The following is a 15,103-nucleotide window of genomic DNA, read 5'->3' on the forward strand; positions in this document are numbered from 1 at the left end:
ATTGTTTTTAAATTTTAGTTAATATATAATTACACATTTATACATTATAACATTATTTGCTTTATGTATTAATTTAACAACTAAATAGAATTTTTGTTTATTGAATCAAGCTTTTTTTTTAAATGTTGGGCAATGTGTTTTGTTATTAAACATTGTCAATATTCAGTGTTTTATTGTTACAGATTGTTTGATGGAAGGAATGTTTGGTGATAATAACCACTTATATCACAGAAGTAATGAATATTAGAGTTTTTACAAATCAATGTTGTTGCAATTAAGTTCCTTAACCCTTACTAAATGAAAATGAACACACTACGGGTAAGTTATTCTAGTTAATTATTTACAATAATTGTTTACATTAGTCATGTAGTTACAGGTAACAAAATATTTAACAATAAATCTGTTACTATGACATTTTTAACACTAGTGGATTTAACCCATTGAGTAATACTCAATAATACTATATTACTCAATGATTTAACCATGCTCTACGTTACCTTTTTTTTTGTTATATTTCAATTTGTATGTAAACTTAAGCATGGATATATTTAAAAGTATATCCTTAGCCTACTTGAATCTAACTTAACCTAATATAATTATAAAATTATTTTCAGCTTATGCAATTTGAGATTGGATACTAAAACGACTAGTTGTTGATGAACGATGAATAGTGATTCAAAGAAGTCTCTGGAATATTTTACATGTTTCTTTGGTCCAATACATCAAGTCTCATCCATGCATCACACATATCCTTTTTATCATTGTTTTAAATAATTTACCATCATAACTTAAATTTGCAGAGGCACTAAAGAATATATTTTTTTGAACTGGACAGGTGTAATTTTTTCAATGATAAGCTTATACAATGATGTATACATGTTTTGATTTTGTGATTTATTGAAATGTTGAATTGTATAATTTTATTGTGGTGTCCAATTCAAAACTTGTAATGTGAAAACATAATATTGTACATATGAATACAATTATACAAAATAAGTCCCTAGTGATAAGTTTGAAAATAGATTTTTAACAGAACTGGAAGTATGTTACTGATAAATACTTTTTTAGATACACATACCAATGTATATTTTGATGTTTTAAACTTAACTATGTTCATTAATTTTAATGTCTTACTATTACAATACAATAACTGTTTGATCATATCTGGAATAGTCTCTCTTCTAAAATGGCATTTATATATTATATTGTGACATTTAGAGCATAAATTGATAATATTCCTATAAAAAGCCTCAACAAGAGCAAAAAACAAAATATAAAAATACAGTTTGATGAAAATCCCAAACTAATTAAGCTTAAGGTACAGAAATGGATAACCTAAAAGTCTTAAAATAACATAACGTTTAAGAATAATTCCAATAACATTTGCTAGAAATCTTAATCACTACATAAGATCTGATTATGTCTATAATACATTTCTTGGTAGAACTGAAAAACAACATTTTCTTTCATTCTATATTCTTAATGGAATATTAGTTTATAATGATGCCTGACATTGATTGAGATATTTTTCTTAGATGGGTTGGTAATTAAATGTATGGTAGTACTTGTTTTTCTTCAGAAAGTAGTTAAATGCACAAAATTTGCTACTGATCAGTAAATCTAAGTGTTGGGCTATATGACATGTTTCTTTCATGTTACTTTCAACTAGAAAATTGCAATCATATGTACAAAAAGCAGGAAAATAATTAACATAAGCAGCATTCACCTGAAGACAAGTATTGTGTTAAAGCATTAAAAAAAAAAATTAATGCATCAAGTACTGTCCTATACTTATTATATTAATTGTAATATTATATTTATTTTGTTTAAATTAAATAGTGATCCCAATTGACACAGATGATTTTATGTTAAATTATTTTTAAAAAATTGTCCATAGAATTTTTCTATTGCTAGTTTCTACAGAAGTTGTTTTTAATATACAATATGATGTTAACAGTTTTTTCTTTTTTTTTTATCAGATACTATTCCTATTATATATAATATAAATATAATATACTCTGGTAATTTCACTCAAGATGAAAAACAATATTTTAGTTATATTATTATTTATCACTGTTAACTATTCGCCGTCATAGCATAAATAAATATAAAACAATAACCTTTTGGTCTTTAACAATTCGTTTATTACAAAGACTAACAAACACATTAAGAAAATATAACAAAGGGAAACGCGTAACGGAAGTTACGCACTCTACGCCACGACACTACTGCAGCCAGCGAGAGAACGCTACTCGCTAGCTCCACTCGGCCCCCTTCCACGTCTCAGGGGACGGTCCCGCGTAGGCAAGACCGACCCGCTATCTAGGGGAGTTTACATCACTTTCATTTCTGTTATGTCAAAAACTATTAATATCAAACAAACGTATGTCAATAAACACAGTGGTAGATCATGCAATATATTTTAGTCGTTAATTAATATTAGTTTTGGTAATTATAATCTATAATCTCAATAAGTTAAAGGAAATATTTACTTAATAATATTTATATAATAATATATATATTAATATATATTATTAGTTTTAAATACTTAAGACAAAACGAAAAAATCCAAGACAGTGGAGATTCTATCGGTGTTAAAAATGGCTCTTGAAAAAAATAAATTCCACTATTTGTATTAAAATTAGGTATATTATGGAACAAATCAGAATTTCGTGTATACCTACCAGGGATTCTAAATCCAATTTTTTTTTTAAATAGCTGGGCAGTTTATATTATTATTTAAAATATCATAGACGAACATAATATTATATCTATTAAATCATGCCTGATGAGAGTCAATACCTATAGAGTCTTGAACTAAAAGAGTTATGAATGGTTATATAAGTTATAAATTAAATGTATTGTAAAATTATATTATTTGACTTAAATTAAATAAACTAACTAAGTCATATTTTTAAGGGTGAGCATTGATTATGTAGTTAAAATGTTTAAAAAAAGAAAAAGTTAATTTTTTTTAAAACTATTTAAATTTTTTAATTAACTTCAGAATATAATTATAGTTGAATTTTTCATTTATTAGCTATTAACTATATTGACTTAGAACAATCTTGTGTTCACCAAACTTATCTTGACTTAAATGTATTCATTGACATGCTCGCCTTTGCATATCTTGGCGTTAACTCTACCATTGGCGGTCCTCAGTCCGTATGAAAAAAGAAGGAAGGGTGCTTTAACGACATTATTATTTTTTTGTAATTTTCAAGTATTTAAAATTAATCATGCTTCTTTTGGTTTATTATTATTGAAAGTCATGTATTGTTCTTTTAAATTGATTTTTAATCGTAATACTATCTTTAATGTGTTTTTTATTTTTTATTTTGTAGGTTATATTATCATTGCTGAAGTTGTAGCCAGTGTTTATAATGCACAGGACTAGGACATGTAGTGTGAATTGGAAAGTGGAAACAAATACCTAATTCAGACTTTTAAGTAATTATGGAAATTGGATTGATTAATCTTTTGACATTGAAATACGTTTTATGATAAATATTACCTAGTAAACATTTCAGATTTATAAGATGTCAAGTTTAGGTCTATATATCTACAGAATTCTATGTGGAAGTCTTATGTGTCTATAGACTCTATAGAATCTATTTTAAGGTTTATTAGACTTATTATTTTATAAAAATACTATTTATGCGTTGTTTTTCTATATTTTAAAATGTATATTTTTTTTTACAAAATCGGGTGACAAAGCTAGACAAATTTGCTGAAGTATAAAAGAATAAAAGACCTATGAATGATAAAACTACAGTAAAAGACCAAAAACGTGATAAAAGAAGGAAATGTATTAGTCAATGTTTTAGAGTTTCCTTTATTTGATGATATGTGTAAAATCCTTATTTGTGAAGTAAATATCTAACACATAATAATTAAAGTATACCTAATTTATTATTATTATTGGTATTTTTAGCTGATTTATGGCGCTATTTTCATTAAGATGTTCATAAAACTAAGAGCAAAATCAAACCAAATATTGAAGAGCCTGAAAATATCAATCCATTTATGCAATATTCACAATCAGGAAACCATTGGAGTGGTAAAGGAAGGAAATCTACTAGCCACTATTTATGGGATTCTGAGTTACCTAGTTTTGATGTTCCAAAATCTCACTCTTTCTTAAAATTTTTACCATGCAAATGCATGGCGAAAGAAAAAGAATACAAATATGTTTGGATGAGCGGAATTGACATTTTAGTGAGGAAAGAAGAGCATGGCAAAGTAATTAGAATAAAGGAGGAAAATGATCTAAATAAAATGATATAGGTATGATAAATATATATTTGTTATTCCTTAGAATAAGATTATCAATGTACTTAAATTTTATAAATATTAATGAATGATAACATAAACGAATTAGTAAATAAATTAAATAATATAAATACAAATGTTATAAATGATATTAATGATTTAAATCAATTTTTCATTGGTAATAATACCTTTACTATTTTTCACTTGAATATAAGATCAATTAGAGCAAAAACTTTTCTCAATTATTAATTATGTTAAATAATATTATTCAATATTTTGATTGTATTGTATTAACTGAATGTTGGCTTAACAATTGTGCTTCTAATATAAATATTGAAGGATTTCATACTTATGTAACAAAAAATAATAATTTTAATCAAAACAGCGGTATTGTATTATACGTCAAAGATTGTCATATGATAGAAAAAGTTAATGAAATAATTATAGATAATTGTAATTGTTTAAATTTAAGTATTTGTTGTAATGGGACTCGTCGTGAAATAATTGCTTTATATAGAGGACATAATAATAATTATACAATCTTTGAAACTAAATTAATTAAATTGATTAATAATATTACAAATTATAAAATAATAATAATAGGAGATATAAATATTAATATAGCAGTCAGCAGATGATAGTAAAGATGAATTAAAATTAGATTACTTAAATTTGATGGCGAAATTGGGATTTTATAGTTATATAAATGATTTTACTAGAGTTTGTAATAATACCAGCACAACTATTGACCATATTTTTATTAGAACTAAATATATTGATAGTATTAATCCTATTTTATTAAAATCACTAATAACAGATCATTATAGTACTTTGTTAATAGAAAAAAATGAAATAATGAAGGATAGCAACAAATCCAATATTAAATCATATTTAAATATTAAATTCATTTGTACTTTATTAGATTCAGAAAGTTGGGAACCTATTATAAACCAAACGAATATCAATAATTGCGCTGATAAATTTCATAAAATATTAAATAACCATATAAATAAAGCCAAAAAACATAAAGTATGTATTATTCCTTCAAATAAACGAAAAATTAAACCATGGATAACATCGGGACTAATTACTTCAATAAGAGTGAGGGGTAAATTAGGAAAAATGACTTTAAAACGATTGAATGATTTTCATTTTTTAAACTATTATAAAAAATATAAAAATAAACTATGTTCATTAATCAGGTACGTAAAAAACGAATACTATAGAAATAAAATAAAAAATAATTCTAATAATATTAAAAAAGTATGGAATATAATTGGAGAAGTAATAAATAGAGATCTCAAAAATAAAACAAATATTACACAAATTAATTATAGTAATGAATTAATAAATATTAATACTAATTTAAACAAATGTGTAAATATATTCAATAATCATTTTATAACTGTAGGAGAGAATATAGCAAAAAAAATTAATTATGATAATGAAATTACAGTTAATACGAACTTAATTAGTCAATGTATTGATAACAATGATAATTTGGTGATAGTGGCTTTTGTTGGCACACTATCAGCCAATAACTTATGAGCTTCGATCGGAACTCGGAGTAAGAAAAAGGTAATTATTACCAAAAGGAAAAAACTTGACAAACAAAACTTTTTATTGCGTAGAACAACGAGGGTAAATGTATTTTATAATAATAAGATGAATAAATAACGATATAAAAGGATATTAATGCTCGCGGAGACAAAAATATACGCGCGGCGTGATTTTGTGTTGTCGTGGAAACAACAAAGTCGCGTGACGGAGCGAAAGTTTGGCGGACAGAGAACTAGTGACTTCACAGTTCGGATGTCGACAAAAGAGTGCCAAAACGGGAACCGCGAATTCCGCGTAACGGCCGTAACGAGCCGAGAAAAGCGGATCGGTCGCTCGCGCGGGCTGGCGAGGGGTAGCGCGAGATCGAGACATCGTTACAATAAGCATATATAGATATAACACAATAATATAATAATACAATAATACAATAATATAATAATACAACAATACGATAATATAATGATACAATAATTGTGCGCTAACGCGGCGACGATAAACACCGCGACACTGCGTCCACGGTGTAGTGGTGATAACACCGTATCACCACAATAATATAGATAATGGCAAACTAGACTATAAATATTTCAGTGAAGAAGAAATCATAAATATTATTAAAACTTTAAGGCAAGGTGCTTCACCTGGTTTTGATGATATATCTTCAAACTTATTAATAAAAATAGCAAACTATATAATAAAATCAATAACCTATTTAATTAATTTAAGTTTCTCTAGTGGTGAATTTCCAAAAATATACAAAAAAGCAATAATAACTCCATTATACAAATCAGGAGATACACGTGAATTAACTAATTATCGGTCTATCTCCTTAGTATCGGCAATAGCAAAGGTAATCGAAAAATGTGCTAAAATTCAATTAAATAGATTCATTATTAACCCTTTCAGCCCCCGTGATGCCATATGGCATCATAGTTTTTATCATTCTTCCATTTTACGTAATTATTGTTGATCGTTAACAGTTAATATCACATTTTATTGAAAAACATGTGTTTATTCTTATCATATTTATGCATTTTCGCGCCAAATTCATTATTTATCGAGTTATCATTGATTATGTTTACATAAATTACGACTCTCCATTATTAACATCGTTTGTGTTCGATTTAATTTAATTTAGGTAAGTAAATTTATAATTATTGATATTTGGTAAATTATTCATGAAACAAGATACATTCATCTATGTAAATATCTATTTCATTTTATAATATTTAATTTAGTTTAGACGTTACAATGTCACATATCTGATGATTCCATATGGCATCATTGGGAATGTATAGAATATATATTTATATTATTATGGTTACAAACTGTGTATCTTGGTTACATTTATTATTGAATATTGTTTTTTTATTACACAACTTATTTATAATAATAGTAAATTGTTATTCAGTCTTATTATGGCTCTCAATGATGATCAAATTGCAAATTTATTGTGTGGAGATTTATCAGATATTGGTGAATTTGAAGAGTCAGATAATGATGAAGAAAATATTGATTTCTTGGATGCTTTCAAAGAAATGGACAATTTTTTGCATCAAAATGATCTTGAATTAAATAATTTAGTAAATTTAATAATCATCTGAGTTATTGATACATATTATTTATAAATTATAATTGATTTAGGAACAAATACTTGGTGATATTCCATTCAATGGAGAAAATTCAACACTTATTGCAAATGATCAGGTTAATCAAGATAATGGAAATTTTGCTGATGATCTTCATGAAGAGGTACTTGATGATGATATAGATAATTATACTCAAATGGTACCTAATTGGATAAATGGTACATGGGAAAATCAAAATTATTGTTGTGATATTCAGTTTATACCACCACCAGCTAAATTACCATTTTCTCCTCTTGAATATTTCAAAAAATTTATTGATTCTGATATGATAAAAAATATATCATATCAAACTAATCTTTACTCAACCCAAAAATCTGGATTTTCTATTAATACTAATGAAACAGAAATTGAACAATTCATAGGTGTTCACTTAATTATGTCAATTATAAAACTGCCATCCTATAAGATGTTTTGGAATCAATATTTAAGACAACCTATTGTAGCTGATAATATGAGTCGAAATAGGTTTGATAAACTTAGATCTAATATTCATTTTGTGGACAATACTCTTTGTTTGCCTTCAAATAATCCATTACATGATAAACTTTTTAAAGTCAGGCCATTTATAGATTCAATAAAAAATAATTTTAAGTTGATTGATTTAGAGGAACATTTATGTGTAGATGAAATTATTATACCATTTAAAGGCCGGAGCACTATGAAACAGTATAACAAAGCAAAGCCTCACAAATGGGGTATAAAAGTATTTGCATTAGCATCAAAAAGTGGATTTGTACATGATTTTGAATTTTATGTAGGAAAGGGAACAATAAAATCAAGATCTACTTTGGGATTAAGTGGTGATATAATTATTAGACTGTGTGATATTATACCAAGGAACAAGAATTATAAACTTTGTTTTGACAACTGGTTTACATCATATCAATTGATGTGCAATTTGAAACAATTTGGAATATTGGCAAATGGAACTGTAAGAATAAATAGAATGTCAGGATGTCAATTCAAAAGTGATAAAGAATTAAAAAAAGAAGGAAGAGGCACATATGATAGTAAAATTGATACTAATAGTGGCATAGTTGGTTGTAAATGGTTCGACAATAAATTTGTACACTTATTTTCTAACTATATTGGCCCTGAACCTACAGATGAAGTTCATCGTTGGTCCACTACATCTAAAACAAGAATTCCTGTTCACAGACCTGCTGTTGTAAAAGAGTATAACTCATTCATGGGTGGTGTAGACTTGCATGATATGTTAGTAGAAATATATCGCATTGATATTAGGAGTAAACGTTTTTATTTAAGAATAATTTTTCACTTAATTGACATGGCTGTAGTTAATAGTTGGATTTTATACCGTCGTCATTGTAAGCAACTAGGTATAAAAAAATTTGATCCCTTGGTAAATTTTAAATCAGATATTGCACATGCATTAATCTTGTCAGGTAAAAACAAAGTAAAGAAAAGAGGTAAGCCAAGTTCTTCAAATTCTACACCACAACAAAAAATGTACAAAACTAGTACAAGACCTGTTAATGATATACGTTTTGATTGCTATGAACATTGGCCTGAGCATATCAATAATAAACAGAGGTGTAAACATTGTATCAAGGCTTATTCCAGGACTTGGTGCAGTAAATGCAAATTAGCATTATGTTACACAGGACCTCGTAATTGTTTTAAAGATTATCATCAAAAATGATTTTAAGTTATGAAACATTTGAGTATAAATTAATATTTCTTTCTATTTTATTTACTACTATTATGTATTTTTTGAACTTATGTTCCTATAATCAATGTGATACAAAAGCTTGTTAATTATTTTTATGTTATTTTGTTTTAATCTAAAAAGTTTTAAATAAGGAAAATTTGAGACTAAAATTTAAATTTTTTATCTATTTTATATAATATAAGTATGAATTTTTTGAACATATGTTCCTATAATAATCAATTTGATACTACTAAGGCTTGTCAATTATTTTTATGTTTATTGTTATGTTTTTTATATTAATTTAATAATTTTTAAAAGTTGATAATTATGTTATGTTTTATTTCAAATAAATACTTTGTTAAATTGTAAAGTGTAAAATATATATCCTTATGGTACCAATGATGCCATAAGGCATCAGGTCTGGAAAAACTAAGTTTTTCATGAAAATGGAAATTAAAATTTTTTTATCTCTTATTTAAGTCCTGTTTAGTAATATTAAAAAAAAAAAAATTTAATTTTAATGAATTTCAGTCATTGGGCCTGAAAGGGTTAACAAAAATGCCTTAAGTAATAAACAATTCGGTTTCAAAGAAAATATAGGTTGTTAAGAAGCAATAACTTATCTCTCTAAATTAATATATAATTCTTTAGATGCTGGTAGGAGATGTTTGGGTATATTTTTAGATATTACTAAAGCCTTCCATTCTATATCGCATGAACTACTATTACATAAATTAAAATCAATAATAGGTTATAAAACATTTTGGTGTTGGTTCAAATCTTATCTCTCTAACCGGTTGCAGGTAGTTAATATTAATGGATGTGAAAGTGATTCATGTAGACTTAAATATGGAATACCTCAAGGGACAGTACTAGGACCTATTTTGTTTTCAATATATATAAATGATCTACTACTATTAAATATAAATGGTAGTATATCTGCATTTGCAGACGATACGGTATTGTTTTTTGAAGGTGAAAACTGGAATGAGGTAGAAACAAAAGCTAATATAGGTCTGTCAATTGTAAATAAATGGTAAGCTAATAATAGTTTAATGTTAAATAAAAGTAAATCTGTTTTTATTCCTTTCTGTTTATCTAAAACCAATAAACCAGAACACATATCAATAAAATTACACACCTATAATTGTAAAAAAAAGCATGAAGCAATATGCCTTTCAAATTGTATTGACATTAGTAGAGCATCGGATGCGAAATATTTAGGCGTAATTTTCGATGAACATATAAAATGGACTAAACATATAAACATGATAATAATACGATTAAGAAAATGTTTCTACATTTTTAAAGAGCTTAGAAATATTCTAGATATAAGTAATCTAAGAACGATATATTTTGCACTAGCACAATCTATAATAACATATGGTATAACAATATGGGGCTCAGCTTATAAAAACGCATTAGAACCATTAATGGTAAATATATAAATATATAAGGGGGCCCAGATTAGGCACAATTCAGACGTGATCCACCAGAGTTAGAGCAAGCACCTTCACGTCACCCAGTTTAATATTTTATGTCTCCTGCAGTGGCGTAGCCATGGGGGGGGGCCAATGGGCCATGGCCCCCCCCATCGGCTAGGGTTAGGTTAGGTTTATCAACGTTTATGCATAATTTTGTTTATTTTATACATATGAAAAATTCGTTGAATTCGCTTTTGCTCTTAATTCTTATCAATATTATGTTCGATGGTAATTTTTTCTTATCAGTTTTTTTTTTTTATCAAATCTGATGTTAAAATTATATTTTGGTGACTGGTGAGTCCAGTGAACTAAGGTGTACTCACTGTGTGGATACCAACCAGTGGCGTAGCACCGAGGTTGGTCACAGTGTTGTCACCGCACCGTAATAATCATAAACCCGGTCTAATTGTCACGATTCTAGACTACCGTACCATGATAAAAGAACGTTATTTTATCATGCGCCGTACCACGCCGACGTACACCTTGTAATTTTCACGTTTCGTAGTTTCGTACACATAAATCATTTACCTAATATATATAATTATTATTTATAATATAGTCATTATGACGTCCGAAAAAAAGAAGATGTTCCCATTGTTTAATTTGGTTGTTAAAAACATAAATGCTCTGAAGAGGTATGTAAAATAATTATAACATTCGTTATTAGTCTATTTGAACACGTTTGACATTTATATTTAATAGGACGACGTTGTTGATAATAATCCATGTCAAACATATGAAGACGATACAATTTCTGCTAAAGACTTAGAGGTACGCTGTATTTTTTGTACATACCTATTAAATATTTTACTTAATTTTAATTGCTTATATTATACTATATTATTTATACTTTAAAGACTGCTCCAGTGCCTATCATCTCAGCTGTAGAAAATCATAATGATATGCATGATATTGCTTCTTTTATAAAAAAACCGCTTTACATGAATCTGAGATTATTACTTGCTTGAAATTTACTTGGGAGCCACCAGTTAGCTTTGCTTTTCCAGTACAATTAGAAGGCAATCGAACCCGTAAATTTCAACATAAATATTTACAACTATTTCCTTGGTTAGCTTATAGCAAAGATAAACAAGGAGCTTTTTGTAAATGGTGTGTTATTTTTGCAAATTCTGGTGGAGGAGTTGGCAACCAGGTAAAATAAGTTTTAGAATAAATATTTTATATGCATATTAGTACTGAGTAGTATAAAACACATTATGCTTTATACATACAAAATACATTTTATTAAGCTTTATTTTTTTTTTAATTTTTAGCCTCTTGGTAAACTAGTTAAAATACCAATGGTCAAATATAAGCATTGTCTGACTGATTTAAAGAATCATGCCAAGACTGAATATCATCTTCTTTCAGCACAGAGGGCTAATGATTTTTTGCATAACTATGAAACTGGAAATGAAAAAGCTGTTAATGTACTTCTTGACAACCGTAATAGGCAAGTTATTGAATATAATCGCAAACGGCTCATACCTATAGTAAAAACAATTATATTCTGTGCACAAAATAATTTAGCTCTACGTGGTCACCGAGAAATAGGTTCAATAAAAGATAATGACACAAGAGAAAAATGTTTGAGTGGAGAACAAGGAATTTTTCGTGCCTTACGATCTTATAGAATTGAATGTGGCGATTCAGATCTTTTAACTCATTTAGAAACTTCCAAAAAAAATTGTACTATGATTAGTCCTACCATACAAAATGAAATTATTGAAGCAATTAGGCTTGTTATTCAAAATAAAATTGTTGAAAGAGTTAAAACTTCTAAATTTTATTCTATACTTTGTGATGAAACCACCGATGTCAGTACAGTAGAGCAACTTACTTTATGTGTTCGGTATGTAGATGTACCTAACTGTGTAATCCGTGAAGACTTCTTAGGTTTTATCAAAATGGAATCAACAACAGGAATTGCTATAGCGACTGCAATTCAAAATGAATTAGAAAATATAGGTCTCACATTGGAAAACCTTCGTGGGCAAGGTTATGACGGCGGTTCTAACATGTCAGGTGTTAATAATGGTGTACAATCATTAATTTTAAAAAAACAACCATTAGCTTTTTACACGCATTGTTTAAGTCATTGTCTTAACTTATGTCTGTCTAAAGCTTGTAATGTACCTGCAATAAAAAATATGATGGGAACTATTCAATCTGTTTCTGGTTTTTTTTCCAACTCTGCAAAACGAACAGAAAAACTTAAGTCTGTTATAGAAAGTACTGAAATTTCAGAATCTAATGAATCCAGTTTAATTAAAAAAAAAAAACTTAAAACTATCTGTGAAACCCGATGGGTTGAAAGGCACACAGCTTTAATGACTTTTAAAGAATTATATGTGTATATTGTTACTGCATTAGAAGAAATAAAATGTGGAGATTCAAGCAGAGAAACATCAAGTTTGGCTACAATGTTAGAGTGTGCTATAACAAAAAGTGAATTTTTAGTTGCGTTAGAAGTGGCAGTTACTTGTTTTTCTTACACAACAAATTTGAGTAAAATTTTGCAGAGTAAAAAACAAGATTTGTCAAAAGCTTTAGCTGATATCACTGTAGTAAAGGGAGGTTTAGAAGCTCTTCGTGAAGATGTTGACAGCTATTTCAAAGATATATTTAATGAAGTGACTTCAATTGCTACCAAAGTAAATGTTGAAATAAAAACACCACGTGTGTGTGGAAGACAAACAAATAGAGTAAACATACAAAGCAGTCCTGAAGAATACTACCGAATAACAATTTTTATTCCTTTCCTTGATAGTATTTTACTACAACTACAAACTAGATTTAATCAGCAACTGAAAGAAGACATAGCACTTGAAGGGTTAATCCCTGCCAATTTTAGTGCATACAATAATGACTCCATATTAAGTGCTGCATCACTGTATGAAAATGATCTTCATGAAAATGCTTTAATAAACCTCAAAGCAGAATTAACTATGTGGCAAAACCAGTGGAAAGACAATACAGCAGAAAAACCAGAGTCAGCTTTAGAAGCATTACGTTATTGTACAAATGTATTACCTAATATAAAGTTACTACTCCAGTTATTTGCAACTTTACCGGTTACATCAGCGACACCAGAACGTACATTTTCAACTCTTAAATTATTGAAGAATTATTTAAGATCAACAATGAACGAAGAAAGACTTAATGGGTTAGCTATGGCAAAAATAAAAATCTGAAAAAATCACAGAAGAAGAAGTAATCAAAGTATTTTCATCAAAATCTCATCGACGCCTCTTATTATTAGATTGGTCAAAACAAAGTTTGTAAATTTAAATTTAATTATAATAAAATAAAAACATGTTAAACTTAATATAAAAATGAATTTTTATTATTAATTGTTGATTATGTTTTTTTAGTAGGTACCTATTTTGGGTTTGGCCACCCCCATTTTAAAATCCTGGCTACGCCACTGGTCTCCTGGACTTAGAATATTTTCCGAATAAAAACACTAATAATAATTTCGAGAGTTTCATTTATTTCACACAACCTTTCCGATTCGACATCATTCAACTGATTGAACGTGGCACGTTACAGTAATAACAGGTACAAATTTAATATTATCACCACCCACATAGCATTTTGAATATGACGATATTTTTAAAATATACTTTAATCATAATCATAAAAATATTTTTTGTAAAATGTGTTTAAAAGGTTTTTAATTTGTTTTATTTTAATAATGAATTTTTTATAAAATATTTTTTAAATATATTAAATGTATTTTGAAATATTTTATCTTAAAAACAATTTAAATTTATATTTTAAAATATCTATTAATTATGAAATACATACATTTTCTAAAATATATTTTAATATAGTTTAAAACATATGTATTTAATGATTGATTTCTGCAATTATTATTATAGAGACTACTGCATAGTCATAGTGTATAATTAAATAAATTGTATAATTTCAATAAAAATATTATGTTTAAATTGTACATTAGTTTTTTGTGTTTATTAACAGGTATATAATTACTAAAACGTAATTACTATTTACTATACATAATACTTTACAGTTTACAGCGAGCTTTTTATATCTAAAATGCCTATTCAATATTGGAAAAATATTGTAAATATTAATATATATTATAATAATATTATTATTATACTATTAATAAAAATATTAACATAAATATAAATAATATATACTCAATAATATAATAATATTTATTATATTATATATGTAATTAATATATTATTATATTCTTTTGATATTTTTTTAATATAATTTTCAATATTTTTACATTATTACTTTGACATACATATTATCACACCGTTTAGTATTTTTCATAATTTCATTTTGTTGTTTATATTTTACATTAGAGATAAATGTTTTATTTTAAAAGCTGCTTAGTTCATTTTTTTTTTCAAAACGTCAAACGGACCATTGCCGTAAACAGTACGCTTTGAATAAAATGTACTTATGTAACCTTAAAAAACAATAATTTT

General features: G+C 27.0%; 2 protein-coding genes and 1 long non-coding RNA gene across 7 annotated transcripts; all 3 read left to right on the forward strand.

Moving 5' to 3' along the window:
• Positions 1–941: 941 nt before the first annotated feature.
• Positions 942–4,152, forward strand: LOC126551289 (uncharacterized). Of its 3 annotated transcripts, none has more exons than XR_007605158.1 (4): positions 942–1,318; positions 3,345–3,621; positions 3,718–3,871; positions 3,935–4,152. It is a non-coding gene; the product is annotated as an uncharacterized LOC126551289 (long non-coding RNA). The 3 variants fall into 3 exon arrangements; XR_007605159.1 differs by lacking the exon at positions 942–1,318 and adding an exon at positions 2,324–3,212; XR_007605160.1 differs by lacking the exon at positions 942–1,318 and adding an exon at positions 2,349–2,448.
• A 3,065-nt stretch (positions 4,153–7,217) lies between these two features.
• LOC126550933 (piggyBac transposable element-derived protein 2-like) lies at positions 7,218–9,399 on the forward strand. 3 transcript variants are annotated; one of them, XM_050203526.1, is made up of 3 exons: positions 7,218–7,412; positions 7,474–8,818; positions 8,885–9,399. In XM_050203526.1, the coding sequence occupies exons 1-3, from the start codon at positions 7,248–7,250 to the stop codon at positions 9,139–9,141; spliced, it is 1,767 nt and encodes a 588-aa protein (XP_050059483.1). In that variant the 5' UTR covers positions 7,218–7,247; the 3' UTR covers positions 9,142–9,399. The 3 variants fall into 3 exon arrangements, with proteins under 3 accessions (XP_050059483.1, XP_050059482.1, XP_050059481.1); XM_050203525.1 differs by having other exon boundaries at positions 7,474–8,173; positions 8,237–9,399; XM_050203524.1 differs by having other exon boundaries at positions 7,474–9,399.
• A 1,799-nt stretch (positions 9,400–11,198) lies between these two features.
• Positions 11,199–13,828, forward strand: LOC126551103 (52 kDa repressor of the inhibitor of the protein kinase-like). The gene is made up of 4 exons (XM_050203877.1): positions 11,199–11,273; positions 11,337–11,405; positions 11,617–11,787; positions 11,909–13,828. The coding sequence occupies exons 1-4, from the start codon at positions 11,199–11,201 to the stop codon at positions 13,826–13,828; spliced, it is 2,235 nt and encodes a 744-aa protein (XP_050059834.1).
• Positions 13,829–15,103: the final 1,275 nt, after the last annotated feature.

Source organism: Aphis gossypii, chromosome 3 (assembly GCF_020184175.1).
Source record: "Aphis gossypii isolate Hap1 chromosome 3, ASM2018417v2, whole genome shotgun sequence".
Classification (NCBI taxonomy): Eukaryota; Metazoa; Arthropoda; class Insecta; order Hemiptera; family Aphididae; genus Aphis; species Aphis gossypii.

Bases quoted from the DNA above. Each gene is read 5' to 3' on its own strand.
- LOC126550933 (XM_050203524.1), top strand. From the start codon at position 7,248: ATGGCTCTCAATGATGATCAAATTGCAAATTTATTGTGTGGAGATTTA. The intron at 7,413-7,473 runs GTAAATTTAATA...TAATTGATTTAG, and splicing joins ATCTTGAATTAAATAATTTA to GAACAAATACTTGGTGATAT.
- LOC126551103 (XM_050203877.1), top strand. From the start codon at position 11,199: ATGACGTCCGAAAAAAAGAAGATGTTCCCATTGTTTAATTTGGTTGTT. The intron at 11,274-11,336 runs GTAAAATAATTA...TATATTTAATAG, and splicing joins TAAATGCTCTGAAGAGGTAT to GACGACGTTGTTGATAATAA. The intron at 11,788-11,908 runs GTAAAATAAGTT...TTTAATTTTTAG, and splicing joins GTGGAGGAGTTGGCAACCAG to CCTCTTGGTAAACTAGTTAA.